Source organism: Nerophis ophidion, linkage group LG13 (genome assembly GCF_033978795.1).
Source record: "Nerophis ophidion isolate RoL-2023_Sa linkage group LG13, RoL_Noph_v1.0, whole genome shotgun sequence".
In the NCBI taxonomy this organism is placed as follows: Eukaryota; Metazoa; Chordata; class Actinopteri; order Syngnathiformes; family Syngnathidae; genus Nerophis; species Nerophis ophidion.
The window spans coordinates 43,691,557-43,708,513 of record NC_084623.1 but is presented as its reverse complement, the minus strand read 5'-3'; the positions used below and the strand labels follow the sequence as shown (position 1 = coordinate 43,708,513).

At 42.2% G+C, this 16,957-nt stretch overlaps 1 protein-coding gene across 5 annotated transcripts in view; it reads left to right on the top strand.

Moving 5' to 3' along the window:
• Positions 1-11,231, top strand: part of LOC133564587 (uncharacterized) — a 34,707-nt gene extending 23,476 nt beyond the window's left edge. For all 5 annotated transcript variants that reach the window (XM_061918982.1, XM_061918980.1, XM_061918981.1 and 2 more), the window contains 4 exons: positions 3,130-3,261; positions 4,138-4,233; positions 4,309-4,362; positions 10,648-11,231. In XM_061918982.1, coding sequence (XP_061774966.1) covers positions 3,130-3,261; positions 4,138-4,233; positions 4,309-4,362; positions 10,648-11,004 — 639 coding nt within the window. In that variant the 3' untranslated portion in view covers positions 11,005-11,231. The remainder of the gene's footprint in view (positions 1-3,129; positions 3,262-4,137; positions 4,234-4,308; positions 4,363-10,647) is intronic.
• Positions 11,232-16,957: the final 5,726 nt, after the last annotated feature.

Here is a 16,957-nt window from a genome sequence, read left to right as displayed (position 1 = left end):
GCAACAATCCGTCCTTGATCTCGTCGGAGAGGCCTCGACGGTAGGCGCTCAACAAGGCCTTGTTATCCCACCCGCTGTCTGCGGCCAGGGTGCGGAACTCAAGAGTGTAATCTGCCACAGAACGAGAACTTTGCTGAAGGGAGTGTAGACGTGAGGCGGCGTCTCCTCCATCGGAGGGATGGTCAAAAACTGCCCTAAACTCCGTGCGAAAAGCATCATAATTCATGCTGAGGCCAAGGTTGTGGTCCACAGCTGCTGTGGCCCACTGGAGAGCCCTTCCGGTCAATAAAGAAAAAATAAAGGCAATCTTGGCCCCGTCAGAGGTGTACCGGGAGGGCTGATGACGAAATACCATATCACACTGGACCAGGAAACCACGACATAACTCAAAATCCCCTTCGAAAGCCTTAGGGCTAGCGATCTTCGGCTCGCAGGAAGACGGGGGCTGTGTGGGGGCTGCCGCGGCGGGGGCGGCTAGTACGCGCTCCGGGGGAGCGGCAGAGCTTGGGGAGATCAAGTCCAGTCGAGCCAACATGCTAGCAAAAGCAGCATCCAGCTTATTCTCAAGAACACAAAAGCGCTCTTGGTGCTGCTGGAGTGCAGTGTGCATGGCTGCGACACTTGGTACCGGGGAGCCTCGGGAGGGGAGCGGGGTACGTGCCGCGTCTTTGCCGTCTGGTTCTGACATGGCGAGAACGTACTGTGACGGTACAACGGGAGAAGAAGACGGCAGAGGAACGATGACGTCGTTAGCTGTCAGCGTATTTAATGACAGTTTAGTGTGTGAGTGAGATGTGTATTTAACCAAAGAGATGTAGTGTGACGAAGTGTGAGACTTATCTGAGTATGGTTGCCAGAGGGTGTTGAGGATGCGTGTTGGGATCCAGGCGGAAGTCCAGCAAGGAGCAAGGCGGAATCGAACGTCGGGGAGCAGGCAGATGGTCAAGGGCAGGAGCTTGGTTTCGTGGTCGTTAGGCAGACGTGAGGTCGATGTCCAGGAAGGCAAGGGAAAATCCACGGGAGGTCCAAGGTGACGAGACACACAACTCGACGACAAGGAAGGATGGCGGGAGGCTGGAAGACGACACAACACAGGAGACAATGAGCACAACAGGGAAGGAGCACAGGGAAATAGTCTGCACATGCAGAGGAGCTAGATACGTGTGGGCTTACTGTACTGGGTACGTGAAGCTACGTTCTCGCGTCGGATCTCAGGCTGCGTCTGCTCTTGAAGGCAGCTCGCTCATCACAGGCAGGTGTGTAGTTTGGTGAGTGTTTGCAGGTGCGAGGAGGCACGCCCGCAGTGGAGAGAGAGCACATGTGGGAGTGGCCCGTGGTGTGCTTGTCCGGACGCCCAGCAGGAGGAGACATAGCAGGAAGAGAGGAAGCAGGAGTGTGACCCATAACACAATTATAAATAAAGATTTCTACACATAGAAGTAATCATCAACTTAAAGTGCCCTCTTTGGGGATTGTTATAGAGATCCATCTGGATTCATGAACTTATTTCTAAACATTTCTTCACAAAAAAAGAAAACTTTAACATCAATATTTATGTAACATGTCCCAAAAAAAAAATCTAGCCGTCAACACTGAATATTGCGTGGTTGCATTTTTTTTTCCACAGTTTATGAACTTACATTCATATTTTCTTGAAGTATTATTCAATAAATATATTTATAAAGGATTTTTGATTTGTTGCTATTTTTAGAATATTTTTATTTTATTTCACATACCCCTTTGCATACCTTCAAGTACCCCCAGGGGTACGCGTGCCCCCATTTGAGAACCACTGCACTAAACTGTAGGAGAAAAAACATGTATTCCATGACCAACCAGACTTAACGGCAGATATATACGTTGGGAAATGAGTCATGTACACAGAAAGATTTTGTAAATGTTAATTCACATACCTTAATTGTTTCCAAAAGGTGTCTGTAACAGGGGCGTAAAACTGTTGATCAAACAAAAGAGAAGTCATCGTCGTGGATCCATTAGCTGCGGAAGTTAGCTCTCCAATAAGCTAAACCGAGTCAATAACTCTATGATGGCATTTTGGGGAATGTACTGAGGGATTTATCAAATTAAAACAATACAAAAAGAATGTCATTGGAAGTCAATAATACTGAAACAGGCATTCATAGACGTGTTAGCATATTAGCTAATGCTAACGAGGCAAGCTTGATTACATTACAATAGCACTTACAAATATGCATGAAAACACTCCACATGCATCACACGTCAGACGGTGAATAGTTTTAGTTATATTGCAAAACTTACAAATGTTGCTTGGAGTGATAAATGAAGAAACCATACGAGTAGAAACACTATGGACGGCTAGTAGACGGAACCGCACTTGTACTTCCGGTTCAAGGCACTGAACAGGAGGAAATACAGAAAACACAGGCAGATGAGCTGTGTTGTGGGTATATGGATTGTTCTTGCTTGTTTTTGCGCCGTAGTGCTACAAGTGGCCGTCTCGACATTGTTTAGTTCAGGACGGGGCTGCTGAATGTTTCAAAGAGGAATCAGTGGTGCCGGACACATTATTTTCTTTCTCCTCACACTGACAGCAATTCACTCACATTTATGTCAATTTCCCTAATATTTTACGTTTAATAGCGGATTCCGTTTTATTGGTAAAATCTGTGATTCCATCTGTGGTTAAGTTAACGTATAAATCATACAGCTCTACTTTTTTTATTGAGTTTATGATTATTGATTAGGCATTTTGGCGTTGTGTCAAATCCAAAACAGCAACCATAGTGAGAGCCCAAACTTTATATCTTTCACTTATAGGCTCACAAGTCCATTTCAGTGTTACAAGCTAAGGAATTTGCATGCATGTTAATCTTTTTTTTTCATTATAATATTTATATGATCGTGAGAAGCCAAAATTAAAATATAATTAATAGTCAGGGTGTGACATATCTAGTCTGAGGATGGAAAGAGGGAGTTTGGAGTACAGTTAGATGTCTACCAATTATTTAAAAACAAATTGAAATGATGCGAAATGGCTTCCAGATTCATTTTCAGGATCCAAAGAATGCAGAAAGGGAAATTGTTGGTTACATTTCAGTCGTCTGGGCGCTATTTGTCCTTTTAAGTTTGTAATACATTTTTGTGCAGGATTCTTCCTCTTCTGACTCCTCCAGTGATTCTTCTAGTAGTGATGATGGCAAAAAGAAGAAAAAGAAGAAGAAAAAGGAGAAGAAGAAGAAAAAAGACAAGAAGAAGAAAAAGAAGAAGGACAAAAAGAAGGTTAGTTCATAATCACCTCTTTCCCGGCAGGCACAAGACATTGATACTATGTTGATTACACATACATGTCCTTTAAAACTGACTTTGAAGCAACAATAAAACATAGTTAGTTGTATTTGTAAATTGAGACAATGTTGGTGTCTAACGTTGGATCCACGTTGTTGGTTGGGAAATGACCAAATTTCAATGGTCAAATCAACGTCACAACCTGACATTAATAATAATAATAATAGATTTTGTTTGTAAAAAAGCACTTTACGTTGACCAAACAACCTCATAGTGCCATAGTGTAAAAAAATAGTAATAATAATAATAGAAAAAAGATAATACAAATAAATTAAATATAAAACTAGAAACAGTCCTATAGCTAGAACCAGCATGCATGTCTATAAAAAGGCTTTTTTAAAAAGATGGGTTTTTAAGCCATTTTTAAAAGCATCCACAGTCTGAGGTGCCCTCAGGTGGTCAGGGAGAGCGTTCCACAGACTGGGAGCAGCGGAGTAGAAAGCCTCCCATTGTTCGAAGCTTTGTCCGTGGAGGTTGGAGGAGTTTAGCCTGTCCAGAGCGAGGTGTCGTTTGGAGGATTTGGGGCTGAGCAGTTCCTTGAGGCAGAGGGGTTGACTAAACGTTGTCAAAAAGAATATTATTTCAACGTTGTATTTGTGTTGTAAAATATTGGTTAAAAAGTGACAAAAATTCAATGGTCAAATCAACATCAGAACCCAACATCGATTAAACCTTGTCAAAAAGCATGTTGTTTCAACGCTACGTTTGAGTTGCTCAACGTCAGGCCCTGATTCAACCAGTTCTCAACGTTTTTTTTAATTTCTTGTGTCTGCTGAGTTATGTTTTCTTTTTTTTTGTGTGTCTGCTCAGGATTCCAGCTCCAGCTCATCAAGTTCTTCTGACAGTTCCAGTGACAGTGACAAGGAAAACAAAAAGGCCAAGAAAGACAAGAAGGATAAAAAGGAGGTAAGCGACTGATATAATTGAAACCAAATCATGTGATACGCTCCGTAATTCATTATTAATCCTTTCGCCTTGCAGACTTCTTCTGGAATTGAGGCTGACAAGAAGAAGAAGAAAAAGAAGAAGAAGACTGTGAGTTCACCTGTGTCACAAAAACAACTGATCCCTACAGTGGAACCTCCATTTACGAACTGGTACTTAATAGAAACGTTTGTGTCGTGAAGCAAATGTGTCCATAAGAAACAATATAAATATGGTAAATGCTAAATGGGTTGTACTTATATAGCGCTTTTCTACCTTTTTTAAAGGCCTACTGAAATGAGATTTTCTTATTTAAACGGGGATAGCAGGTCCATTCTATGTGTCATACTTGATCATTTCGCGATATTGCCATATTTTTGCTGAAAGGATTTAGTAGAGAACATCCACAATAAAGTTTGCAATGTTTGGTCGCTAATAAAAAAGCCTTGGCTGTACCGGAAGTAGCAGACGACGTGCGCGTGACGTCACCGGTGTGAGGGCTCCTCACGCCCACACATTGTTTATAATGTGAGCCACCAGCAGTAAGAGCAATTCGGACCGAGAAAGCGACGATTTCCCCATTAATTTGAGCGAGGATGAAAGATTTGTGGATGAGGAAAGTTAGAGTGAAGCACTAAATAAAAAGAAGGAAAAAAAAAAAGAAAAGAAAAGGCGACGGCTCCAGACGGCGGCAGTGGGAGCGTTTCAGATGTAATTAGACACATTTATGAGGATCCTTCTGGAAAATCCCTTATCTGCTTATTGTGTTACTAGTATTTTAGTGAGATTAGAAAGTCATACCTGAAAGTCGGATGGCTGCGGTGAACGCCAGTGTCTCCGAAAGAAGCCGAGGAGCCAAGATCACAGCTGCCTTTTTGAGCTGCAGGATGAGGTTGCGTAATCCACTCAAGTCTCCAGTAAGAGCCGACTTAATATCACACTCTTCCCATCCAAAAACTTGCTGGTTGACTTAGAGAAACATGTTCGCTTGAGCGCTCTGTGTTAAAGCTTCACAACAAACAAAGAAACACCGGCTGTGTTTCGGTTGCTAAAGGCAGCTGCAATCCACCGCTTTCCACCAACAGCATTCTTTTTTACAGTCTCCATTATTAATTGAACAAATTGCAAAAGATTCAGCAACACAGATGTCCAAAATACTGTGTAATTATGCGATGAAAAGAGACGACTTTTAGCCGTAAGTGGTGCTGGGCTAAAATGTCCCCTCCAACCAATAACGTCACAAACACTTCATTCCGCGACGTTTTCAACAAGAAACTCCGCGGGAAATTTAAAAATGTAATTTAGTAAACTATAAAGGCCGTATTGGCATGTGTTGCAATGTTAATATTTCATCATTGATGTATAAACTCTCAGACTGCATGGTCGGTAGTAGTGGGTTTCAGTAGGCCTTTAAGGAACTCAAAGCGCTTTGACACTATTTCCACATTCACCCATTCACAAGCACACGTTCACATATTCACACACTGATGGCGGGAGAAATATGACTAATTAGTTGCAGGCTTGACAAAAGTCCATATTGTAGCAACACTTTGTACACTTTCAATACACTACAAAGTGCTAAACAGTATTGTATATCAAACAAACCTAACAAAGGGGTGATAGATCAACTCTCTATTTAATAACAAAGTCAAAACATCAACATCTAGCTTACACACCCTGTCACTAGCCTTGTGGCGCACTCATAGTTTGAAATCCCCGAAAACTCCTTAGTTTTAACAGCCAGGGGCCGTATTTATCAAGCTTCTTAGAATTACTCCTAAGAAGTCAGCTAAGAGTTGACTTATGAGTAAAGAAATTCTTCGCTGAAACCTGCACTTAAAAGTTAGTTATCAAGCGTCTTACTCACACTTTCAGCGAAGTGTAGGACTGAATCTTAAGTGTCACACTCAGAGCTGAATTACGACATTACTATGTGCCGTAAACGGAATTTTAGGTGACGTCATTTCTGCGTCCATAGAAATGACCAATCGCGGAAGGGAATCCCTTGTCTAAGAATAAAGAAATATCTTAGAAATATTTAAGTGGACAATGGGAGTATATATTTTGACAATAACCTACAAAATAAAATCATACCTGAAAGTCGGATGGCTGCGGTGAACGCTTATCCGATGTCGGGTCGCGGGGGCAACATCCTAAGCAAGGAAACTCAGACTTCCCTCTCCCCAGCCACTTCGTCCAGCTCTTCCCGGGGGATCCCGAGGCGTTCCCAGGCCAGCCGGGAGACATAGTCTTCCCAACGTGTCCTGGGTCTTCCCCGTGGCCTCCTACCGGTTGGACGTGCCCTAAACACCTCCCTAGGGAGGCGTTCGGGTGGCATCCTGACCAGATGCCCGAACCACCTCATCTGGCTCCTCTCAATGTGAAGGAGCAGCGGCTTTACTTTGAGTTCTTCCCGGATGACAGATCTTCTCACCCTATCTCTAAGGGAGAGCCCCGCCACCCGGCGGAGGAAACTCATTTCGGCCGCTTGTACCCGTGATCTTATCCTTTCGGTCATGACCCAAAGCTCATGACCATAGGTGAGGTTGGGAATGTAGATCGACCGGTAAATTGAGAGCTTTGCCTTCCGGCTCAGCTCCTTCTTCACCACAACGGATCGGTACAACTTCCGCATTACTGAAGACGCCGCACCGATCCGCCTGTCGATCTCACGAGCCACTCTTCCCCCACTCGTGAACAAGACTCCTAGGTACTTGAACTCCTCCACTTGGGGCAGGGTCTCCTCCCCAACCCAGAGATGGAACTCCACCCTTTTCCGGGCGAGAACCATGAACTCGGACTTGGAGGTGCTGATTCTCATTCCGGTCGCTTCACACTCGGCTGCGAACCGATCCAATACCAAACAAACAAACAATATTGGCAATGAATCAAAAATAAATGTTTCATTTTCTTTCCAATTCATTAATTAGGCAATGTTGCATTTTCCCAGTGGCGAGATATCGAAGCATTGCGATGACCTTTAGTTCTGCTGTGAAAGCTCTGCTGTGTGATGTTGCTGATGAGATGACGCCCCGTATTAAATCCGTGACAAAAATAATACCCGCTCTGTCTAAACGATACCGTTTGATCAGCTGCTCGTCATCAAAAAAAGCCAGGACATCCTTCTGCTCCCTGAACGTTGGCGCACGTCTCTCTCGCCTCAGTGCCATCCCCCGCTGGCAACTCCTAACTACTTAGGACACCTCTGAAGTTCTCTTAAATATCGTGGAGAGTAGGAGTGATTCTTAAACTTAAGAAAGTTGATAAATAGCTTTGATTCTTAAGTTTGAGAGTAGGACTACCGTAATTTCAGGACTATAAGGCGCACATGACTATAAGCCGCACCAGCTAAATTTAGGGGAAAATACAGATTGCTCCATATATAAGCCGCACCCGACTATAAGCCGCAGGCGTTTTGATGTGTAATTACCGTAGTATATAGGGGTTCCTGCTACCACGGAGGGGATTGTCAGGACAGAGATGACTGTTTGGGACCGCAAAGCGTCCGATTTATTAACAATAAATATTTCAATCATTCAATAAAACTTTCACATCTTTGACATGGCGAACAGCATTCGTGCAGAGTACAAATAATACAACGGTGCAAAGTAATACAAAGTGCTCGCCTTTAACACGGCAGTAAAAGTGCAGTCTTCATGCTGCCGTCTCCAACATCTCACCATTGATTCATTGATGTCAAGGGTACGTGCAGCAGCTCTATTTCCTTCTTTGACAGCCAGATCGGTTGCCTTCAAAGGGGAACATTATCACACTTTCAAAAGGGTTAAAAACAATAAAAATCAGTTCCCAGTGACTTGTTGTATTTTTTGAAGTTTTTTTTTCAAAATTTTACCGGTCCGGAATATCCCTAAAAAAAGCTTTAAAGTGCATTTTTTTCGCTCTCTGCCAAGACACTGTTCATTTTCCTGTGACGTCATACAGTGCTGCCAATACAAACAAACAATGGCGAATAGCACAGCAAGATATAGCGACATTAGCTCGGATTTAGACTCGGATTTCAGCGGCTTAAGCGATTCAATAGATTACGCATGTATTGAAACAGATGGTTGGAGTATGAAAGTATTGAAGAAGAAACTGAAGCTATTGAGCGAATAGCTATTGACGCTATTCATAGCCATAGCATGGCCGAATAGCTGCGTTAGCATCGCCGGTAAAATGTGCGGACCAAACAATCAGGACTTTTGCATCTTGTGACACTGGAGCAACTTAAATCCTTCGATTGGTAAGTGTTTTTTTCGCATTAAATGTGGGTGGAAGGAAACGTAATATAGTTGCAAATGCATCTGCAGGTTATCCATACATCTCTGTGCCATGTCTGCTGTAGCACCGCCGGTAAATAGCATGTCAGCATCGATTAGCGTAGCATGTTAGCATCGATTAGCTGGCAGTCATGCCGCGACCAAATATGTCTGATTAGCACATAAGTCAACATCAACAAAACTCACCTTTGTGATTTAGTTGACTTTATCGTTGCAAATGCATCTGCAGGTTATCCATACATCTCTGTGCCATGTCTGTCATCGCCAGTAAAATGTCCACTTTCGCATCTTCTTGCCAGTGGTGCAACTTGAATCCCTCCCTGTTAGTGTTGTTACAACCTCCGACAACACACCGACGAGGCATGATGTCTCCAAGGTTCCAAAAAATAATCGAAAAAACAGAAAATAACAGAGCTGAGACCCGGTGTTTGTAATGTGTTCGAGGAAATGAAAATGGCGGCTGTATTACCTCGGTGACGTCACGTTCTGACGTCATCACAAAAAGAGCGATAAACAGAAAGGCGTTTAATTCGCCAAAATTCACCCATTTAGAGTTCGGAAATCGGTTAAAAAAACATATGGTCTTTTTTCTGCACCATCAAGGTATATATTGATGCTTACATAGGTCTGGTGATAATGTTCCCCTTTAACTTAAAAGCAGCATCATATGCACTTCTCCGTTTGTTTTCCATATTGAGGGTGTTTGCATGAACACTTCCTTCGCGCAAACTGTCGCAGACGCTCTCCTACTCTTTGTTTTGCTCTCGTTACCTGGCGCCAGATGTCTGCCTTGGTCTCGCGCATCCTCGGTAGTGCGCGCCCCTGGTTAGCATAAGCCGCACCGTTGAATAGGCTGCAGGGACCAGAACGAGGGAAAAAAACTTGCGGCTTATATTCCGGAAATGACGGTAAATTTCGCAAATTCTCAGGACTCAAGTTTAAAATGGCACTCCAAGACGCTTGATAAATACGGCCCCAGGTCACTACAGCGATTAGGAATAAAACATAAAATCCACTTTATCTTGTTGCTTAATTTAGGGAGGGAGACCAGGCCACAGTGTACTACGCTGTGAATACTTCCTGAATGTTTCAAACCACACATCGCTTGTCCATTGCTTTCTTTGGACTCATATGGTAAATGGTAAATGGGTTGTACTTGTATAGCGCTTTTCTAGCCCATTTTAAGGAGCCCAAAGCGCTTTGACAGTATTTCCACATTCGCCCATTCACACACACATTCACACACTGACGGCGGGAGCTGCCATGCAAGGCGCTCACCAGGACCCATCAGGAGCAAGGGTGTCTTGCCCAAGAACACAAGGGACGTGACTAGGATGGTAGAAGGTGGGGATTGAACCAGTAACCCTCAGACTGCTGGCACAGCCACTTTACCAACTTCGCCACGCCGTCCCATATTGAGCTAGCAAAACCAGAAAGAGCTAAAAATACACTTTAAAAGTATACAAAGCAACACTTAGAGCAGGGGTCGGGAACCTTTTTGGCTGAGAGAGCCATACAAGCCAAATATTTTAAAAAGTATTTCCGTGAGAGCCATATAATATATTTTTTTAACACTGAATACAACTAAATGCATGCATTTTTAAGTAAGACCAACATTTTTAGAGTATAATAACTCTCTTATTCTTTTTAATAACATTGTTATTCTGAAGCTAACCAACAACAAATACAATACTTCTTACCGTTATTGCGACATCTTGAACAGGTGCGGTAGAAACCGGATGGATGGATTAAAATGCATGAGAATGTTTTATATTTTGAACATTATTTTTGACACTGTGATTACCAGCAGAATTATTCATTACTTACCGTGTTAAGCAATGTCAGCTAAGATTTATCTGAGAGCCAGGTGCAGTCATCAAAAGAGCCACATCTGGCTCTAGAGCCATAGGTTCCCTACCCCTGACTCAGAGTGAACGAGCACAAGGAGTCGGCACAAAATGGCAGTGGATGAAATGTCCGTACACTGAGACAAGGTCCGTACACCAAAGCAAACCTTTATTCGGTCTCTGGTTCGTAAATGGGAGAGTTCCAAGAATGACGGGTTCCACTGTACTTTTTCTATTCCGTCACTATTTCGCTCTCTTCTTCCTCGCAGGAAATCCCTGGTCCAGAGCTAAGCGACAAACCACAATCGCAGGTGTTAGGTCCGGCTGCTGGCGGGTATTCATCTTACAGCAGCAGCAGCTACAAGCCTGGTTCTGCTTCTCCAGTTACCACTTTTTCGTCTCTTCCCTCAAAACCGATTGTCAACCTGGACCCACAGCCTTCTTCTTTCCGTTCCATGTACTCGGTCTCCTCGCTCGGTGGCGTAGACAGGGTTTCTAATCTCAGACCTCTCAGCCCCATGGAGTCTTTGATGGGTAATCCAAGGCGATACAGGGACACGGGGACCCGACCCACCTCATACTTCAGCTCTACTGACCAGCTGAGAGACCAGAACCCTTTCCAATGATGACACGTCAGGGTTACTTACTCATCTTTAGGAATCCAAGAAAAAGAAAAGTGTGCTCCAGTAACAAAATTCCAAATGATGTCTGATTATGCTGAGTAAAAGAACGAGTGTTTGGTGGCGAGTCATTGGGAGGTAGAAAAAAATCAGATTTCTCATTTCGGAAACAATTCTGTAAATCATGGGAAATAATTCAATGATGTTTCATGCAATAAATCAATCGGATTTTATTTAGTTTGCCATGTCTGTTGTTATAAGAAGTCTAGAGGTCGAAAAAGTTTTCACTTTATTTTTTCCACATTTTATGTGACAGCCTTATTATTCCAAAAAAAAAACCCTCAGGATTTCACTGTATTTAACCCTTACAGTAAAAGGTGAAACTGCCACATAAATCGTAGATTCATAACTAACAAAAAAGTATCCCTATGGGAATTCTCTGTGTGGCGTGTGTATGCTTTATTGAAAACAACAAACATATTTGATCATTTCAGCCTGTCAAAACACATCTTAAGAATAGAATAGAATAGAGTTTTATTCTCATTATTGCAATGAACAGGTTCAAAGAACAACGCAATCGGAGCAGATCCCCTAAGGTGCATATACAATATGCAATATACACTAAATAGTAAAAAAATATATCAATGAGAGATGTATCTATGTATATGTAGATACATCCCGACGCAGTCCACATCATAGCGGGGGACTTTAATCATGTCGCCCTGAAAAAAGTGCTCCCCAAACTTCACCAGCATGTGAAGTGTGCTACGAGGGGAGCTAACACACTGGACATAGTCTATTCCAACATAAAAAAAGGATATAGAGCCAAACAACTTCCCCAATTAGGCAAGTCTGACCACATGTCCTTGCTCCTTTTGCCAGCTTACACACCAATAAGAAAAAGTGCTCCTATCACAACCAAAACGGTCAAAACATGGCCGGAGTGAGCCAGGGAACAGCTGCAGGACTGCTTTGATACAACAGACTGGTCAGTTTTTGAAAACCCAGACTTGGAGCAGTACACAGAAGCGGTCCTGGGGTACATCAAACACTGCATAGACACTGTCACAGTGGACAAGCGCATCCGAGTCTACCCCAACAGGAAGCCCTGGATGACAAAAACAGTCCAGGGCTTACTCAAAGAGAGAGACAGTGCCTTCAAAGCGCAGGACCAGGCACTCTTCAGTCCTGCCAGAGCCAATCTGAAGAGAGGCATCGGAGAGGCAAAAGCGGAACACAGGAGGAAAATGGAAGCCCACCTGCAGAGCAGCAACACCAAGGAGGTATGGAAAGGAATAAAAGACATGACCAACTTCAGACCCAGTAACCCTTCGGCTGACGGCGACGCCTCTCGAGCGGGTGAGTTAAACAGCTTCTTTGCCCGATTCGAGAGAAAAACACCTGCAGCCGTCACAACACTCCCACCCAACACCCACAGCAGCTGCACCCTTATACTGGAGGAGCATGAGGTGAGACGCACGCTGAGGGCAGTGAACCCGAGGAAGGCTACGGGCCCAGATGGAGTCTCGGGACAGGTACTAAGAGACTGTGCAGACCAGCTGGCCGGAGTATTTACGAAGATCTTCACCCAGTCCCTCTCTCAGGCCGTCATCCCATCATGCCTGAAGAAGAACTCTCTCAGCTGCCTGAATGACTACCATCCAGTGGCACTTACACCTATAGCTATGAAGTGCTTCGAGAAGCTGGTACGGACCCATATCACCTCAGTCCTCCCTCCCGAGCTTGACCCACACCAGTTTGCCTACAGAGCCAACAGGTCCACAGAGGACGCCATCGCCACAGCCCTACACTCCTCCCTGGGTCACCTGGGGACAGGGGGAGTTACGTGCGGCTGCTTTTTGTGGATTATAGTTCTGCATTTAACACCATTACACCTGATAGACTGGTGTCCAAACTGTCAGACCTGGGTCTATCGAACTCCATCTGCATGTGGATTAAGGACTTCTTATCCAACCGCCCCCAGAGGGTGCAGTTGGGTCGCCACATGTCATCGAGCCTGTACCTCAACACCGGCCCTCCACAAGGCTGCGTGGTTCTGTAATTTCTAAGTTCTGTAATTCACTGTACTAATTCAATGAGACTTCACCGTCCATGGTTCTCGCCCGTAGAAGGGTGGAGTGCCATCTCCGAGTGGAGGAGTTCAAGTACCTTGGAGTCTTGTTCACGAGTGAGGGGAGAGTGGATCGTGAGATCGACAGGCGGGGTCTTCTGTGCGGGGTCTTCAGATGGAGCTGAGCCGGAAGGCAAAGCTCTCAATTTACCGGTCGATCTACGTTCCCATCCTTACCTATGGTCATGAGCTTTGGGTTATGACGGAAAGGACAAGATGACTGGCACAAGCGGACGAAAATAGTTTCCTCCCTTACAGATAGGGTGAGAAGCTCTGTCATCCAGGAGGAGCTCAAAGTAGATCTTCGCTGCTCCTCCACATCGAGAAGAGCGAGATGAGGTGGTTCGGGCATCCGACTCGGTGGGAGGCCACGGGGAAGACTTAGGACACGTTGGGAATACTATGTCTCCCGGCTCGCCTGGGAATGCCTCGGGATCTCCCGGGAGGAGCTGGACGAAGTGGCTTGGTAGAGGGAAGTCTGGGGTTCTCTGCTTAGGCTGCGGCCCCCGTGACCTGACCTCGGATAAGCAGAAGGAAATGGATGGATGGATGGATGGATGAAAAACACATCTTGCACTGCACCTGTTGTCACATTCCTATTTACTGCCAGGTGAGGGTTCTGTTCTGACATTGGCAGATTTTTTTCCTGACAATTCTGTTAAATTGTTTTAAAAGGGAAAACTACATTCGAACCTATAGTTATACTGTAAAATAGTCCAGAGTAACATAAAATCAGGTATATACAACACATTTCTCAAAATACAATAATTTTAAGTTTCTGGTACAATCATGGATTATTTTCCCGACAGGGGACAGTCACTTTGTTTCCATACACTAAAAATGTCTAAATCAAAAATGATTAACTTTTTTTTTTTTTAATCGTTTTTTTCAATTTTCACAACAAAGTTCCACGTTTCTATGCTTTTAATCTCTAACGCAGGGGTGTCCAGACTTTTTCCACTGAGGGACGCACACTGAAAAATCAAAGCAAGCGGGGGCCATTTTCATAATTTTTATTTTAAAAACCAATACAATATATAAATAAATAAATGATAAATGGGTTGTACTTGTATAGCGCTTTTCTACCTTCAAGGTACTCAAAGCGCTTTGACACTATTTCCACATTTACACACTGATGGAGGGAGCTGCCATGCAAGGCGCCAACCAGGGTGAAGTGTCTTACTCAGGACACAACGGACGTGACGAGGTTGGTACTAGGTGGGATTTGAACCAGGGGCCCTCGGGTTACGCAGGGCCACTCTTCCACTGCGCCACGCCGTCCCTATATGTATAAAAAATATACATTTAGGCCTCCAGTCAGTTATGATCCCAGGGACCCCAAAGGATTTTGGTCCCAAAAAAAATTACAAATGTGTCATTATTCAGTATTATTATTTTCATTATTATTCACGTTTTAAATCTCTAGATCAATATTAGGAAAAAAATGGAAAAAACACAAAATATGCAATATTTTCACCCAATAGCATTTTTAGGTGGAATATTTGAGATTATTTAATAATTGGAGCCTTAATTTTGGATTTTGATTCATTATTATTTTTTGAGCAAAATCACACTAAAATAATTGGGGATCCAAAAGTGTCCTACTCATTAAAGTTTTAAAAAATAAATTACATTTTTTTTTACTGATTACTTTTAGCACAATAATCTCAAGATCAACTTCAGATCTATCTGTCAATTATTAGTTTTATTGTTGTTTATGTTTTTTGTTTGTTTTAGGCCCTTCTTTAAAAAAAACAAAAAAAACATCTCAGTTTTTTTTATAAACATTGATAGATTGACTAATTGATTATATGGCAAAACACAAAATATGCAACATTTTCCCCAAAAAATATTTCATAGTGGAATATCTAATGTGACGTAATCAGAGCTAATTCAAAATGACTTTGATTTTGATTCATTATTATTTTTTAAAGAAAGAAACAGCCTGCATGGCAGTTTTGTGTTATAAGAGTAAGCATTGCAACAATTCCTTGTTACATTTCACCTTTTTGCTCTTTTATACCACTTTTTATGTTTTTAATTTTTTTCAATGGTATTCTTAAAATGTGCCGTGGGGCCGTTAAAAAATAACCTGCGGGCCGCAAATGGCCCCCGGGCCGCACTTTGGACACCCCTGCTCTAATGCAAGTGTCGGCTTTACGCCTCCCGTACACTAGGGGCGATTGTCATTTCAACTTGTAATGTAAATAGGGAAAGAAGATGTTACATGCTAACAAGCTAACGCTGGTAGTAACTGCCGTTTATCTCCGGAGTTAACCGATAACTTCAACTTCCCAATGTTATTTGGTGTCGTTGGTCATTTTTTAATATGTTTAAGTAAAGCTTTAAAGCAGGGGTGTCCAAACTTTTTCCACAGAGGCCAGCACACAGAAAAATGTAAGCATGCGGGGGCCGTTTTGATATTTTTCATTTTCAAACCATAACAAAATATATGGAATTTTTTTTAACCCCTATAGAGGTCTCAGTCACAAAAATGTTAAAAATAAGTCAAATTATTATTAGTGATTTAGGGCTATATAAGTAAACATTGATTGATTGATATTATTTTTTATTTAATGCGTACAGTAAATCTCTATATCAACTTGAGGTTGATATAAAGTCAAACAAATAAGGTTTTATACATTTTCTGTCAAAGACAACTTAGTTTTTTATAGTGAAACTGAAATTTGCAGTATTTAGATAGATAGATGGATAGATAGATAGATAGATGGATAGATGGATAGATAGTAATTTATTGATTCCTTCATTTAGCAATTAAAGCCCTCAAAGATCAATAATGCAGGACACCATTGATTTTAATTATTTAATATTTTTGAGTAATCACAGTGAAAAGTTAAATAAAATCCTACTAAATATATTTGAGATCCGAAAGGTTCCCCGCTCATAAAGTGATGCATTTTTATTGTTATTATTTTTTTTAACTTTTAACACTTAAATTTCAAGATCCACTTCCGATATATCTGTCGATTTTAAGTTTGAACTATTATTTTGTTTGTTTTATGCTCTTTTGTCAAAACTTTGATGTTTTTATATGGCAACCACACAACATATGCAATATTTTTTCCACATAAAACATTTTAAAGTGACAATTTTTAAGTAATAGTTCATCATAACGTATATTTTTTTGTCCTTTTTTTTTGAGCAATGGAAAAAAAAGAAAATAAAGACAAAAGGAAAAAAAATGCCTGCTTGGCAGCTTTGTGTCAACATTGCCACCTTTTCTCATTAGATTTCACCTCATTACACTTTTTTAAAAAAATATTTTTATTTTTACTTTTGCAATACTATCAATTTTGCAATTTTTGCAGAATGTGTGGCGGGTTGGTAAACGATTAGCCCCCGAGCCGCACTTTGGACACCCCTGCTTTAAAGTGACCAATGTGTCAATGGAGGGGACGGCGTGCCATTGACTAAACAAACTCGCCAAACGCTTTAAAATCACTTTTTTTTTGATACAATAGTTCTGACATTTTTAATTGTACTTCAATGTACTGTACTTTATGAACTGACTGTACTGCATTTTGAAAATAGGCTTCAATTACAACATTATTAAAGGCCTACTGAAATGAGATTTTCTTATTTAAACAGGGATAGCAGGTCCATTCTATGTGTCATACTTGATCATTTCGCGATATTGCCATATTTTTGCTGAAAGGATTTAGTAGAGAACATCGATGATAAAATTTGAAACTTTTGGTCGCTAATGAAAAAGCCTTGCCTGTACCGGAAGTAGCAGACGAAGTGCGCGTGACGTCACGGGTTGTGGAGCTCCTCACATCTGACCATTGTTTACAATCATGGCCACCA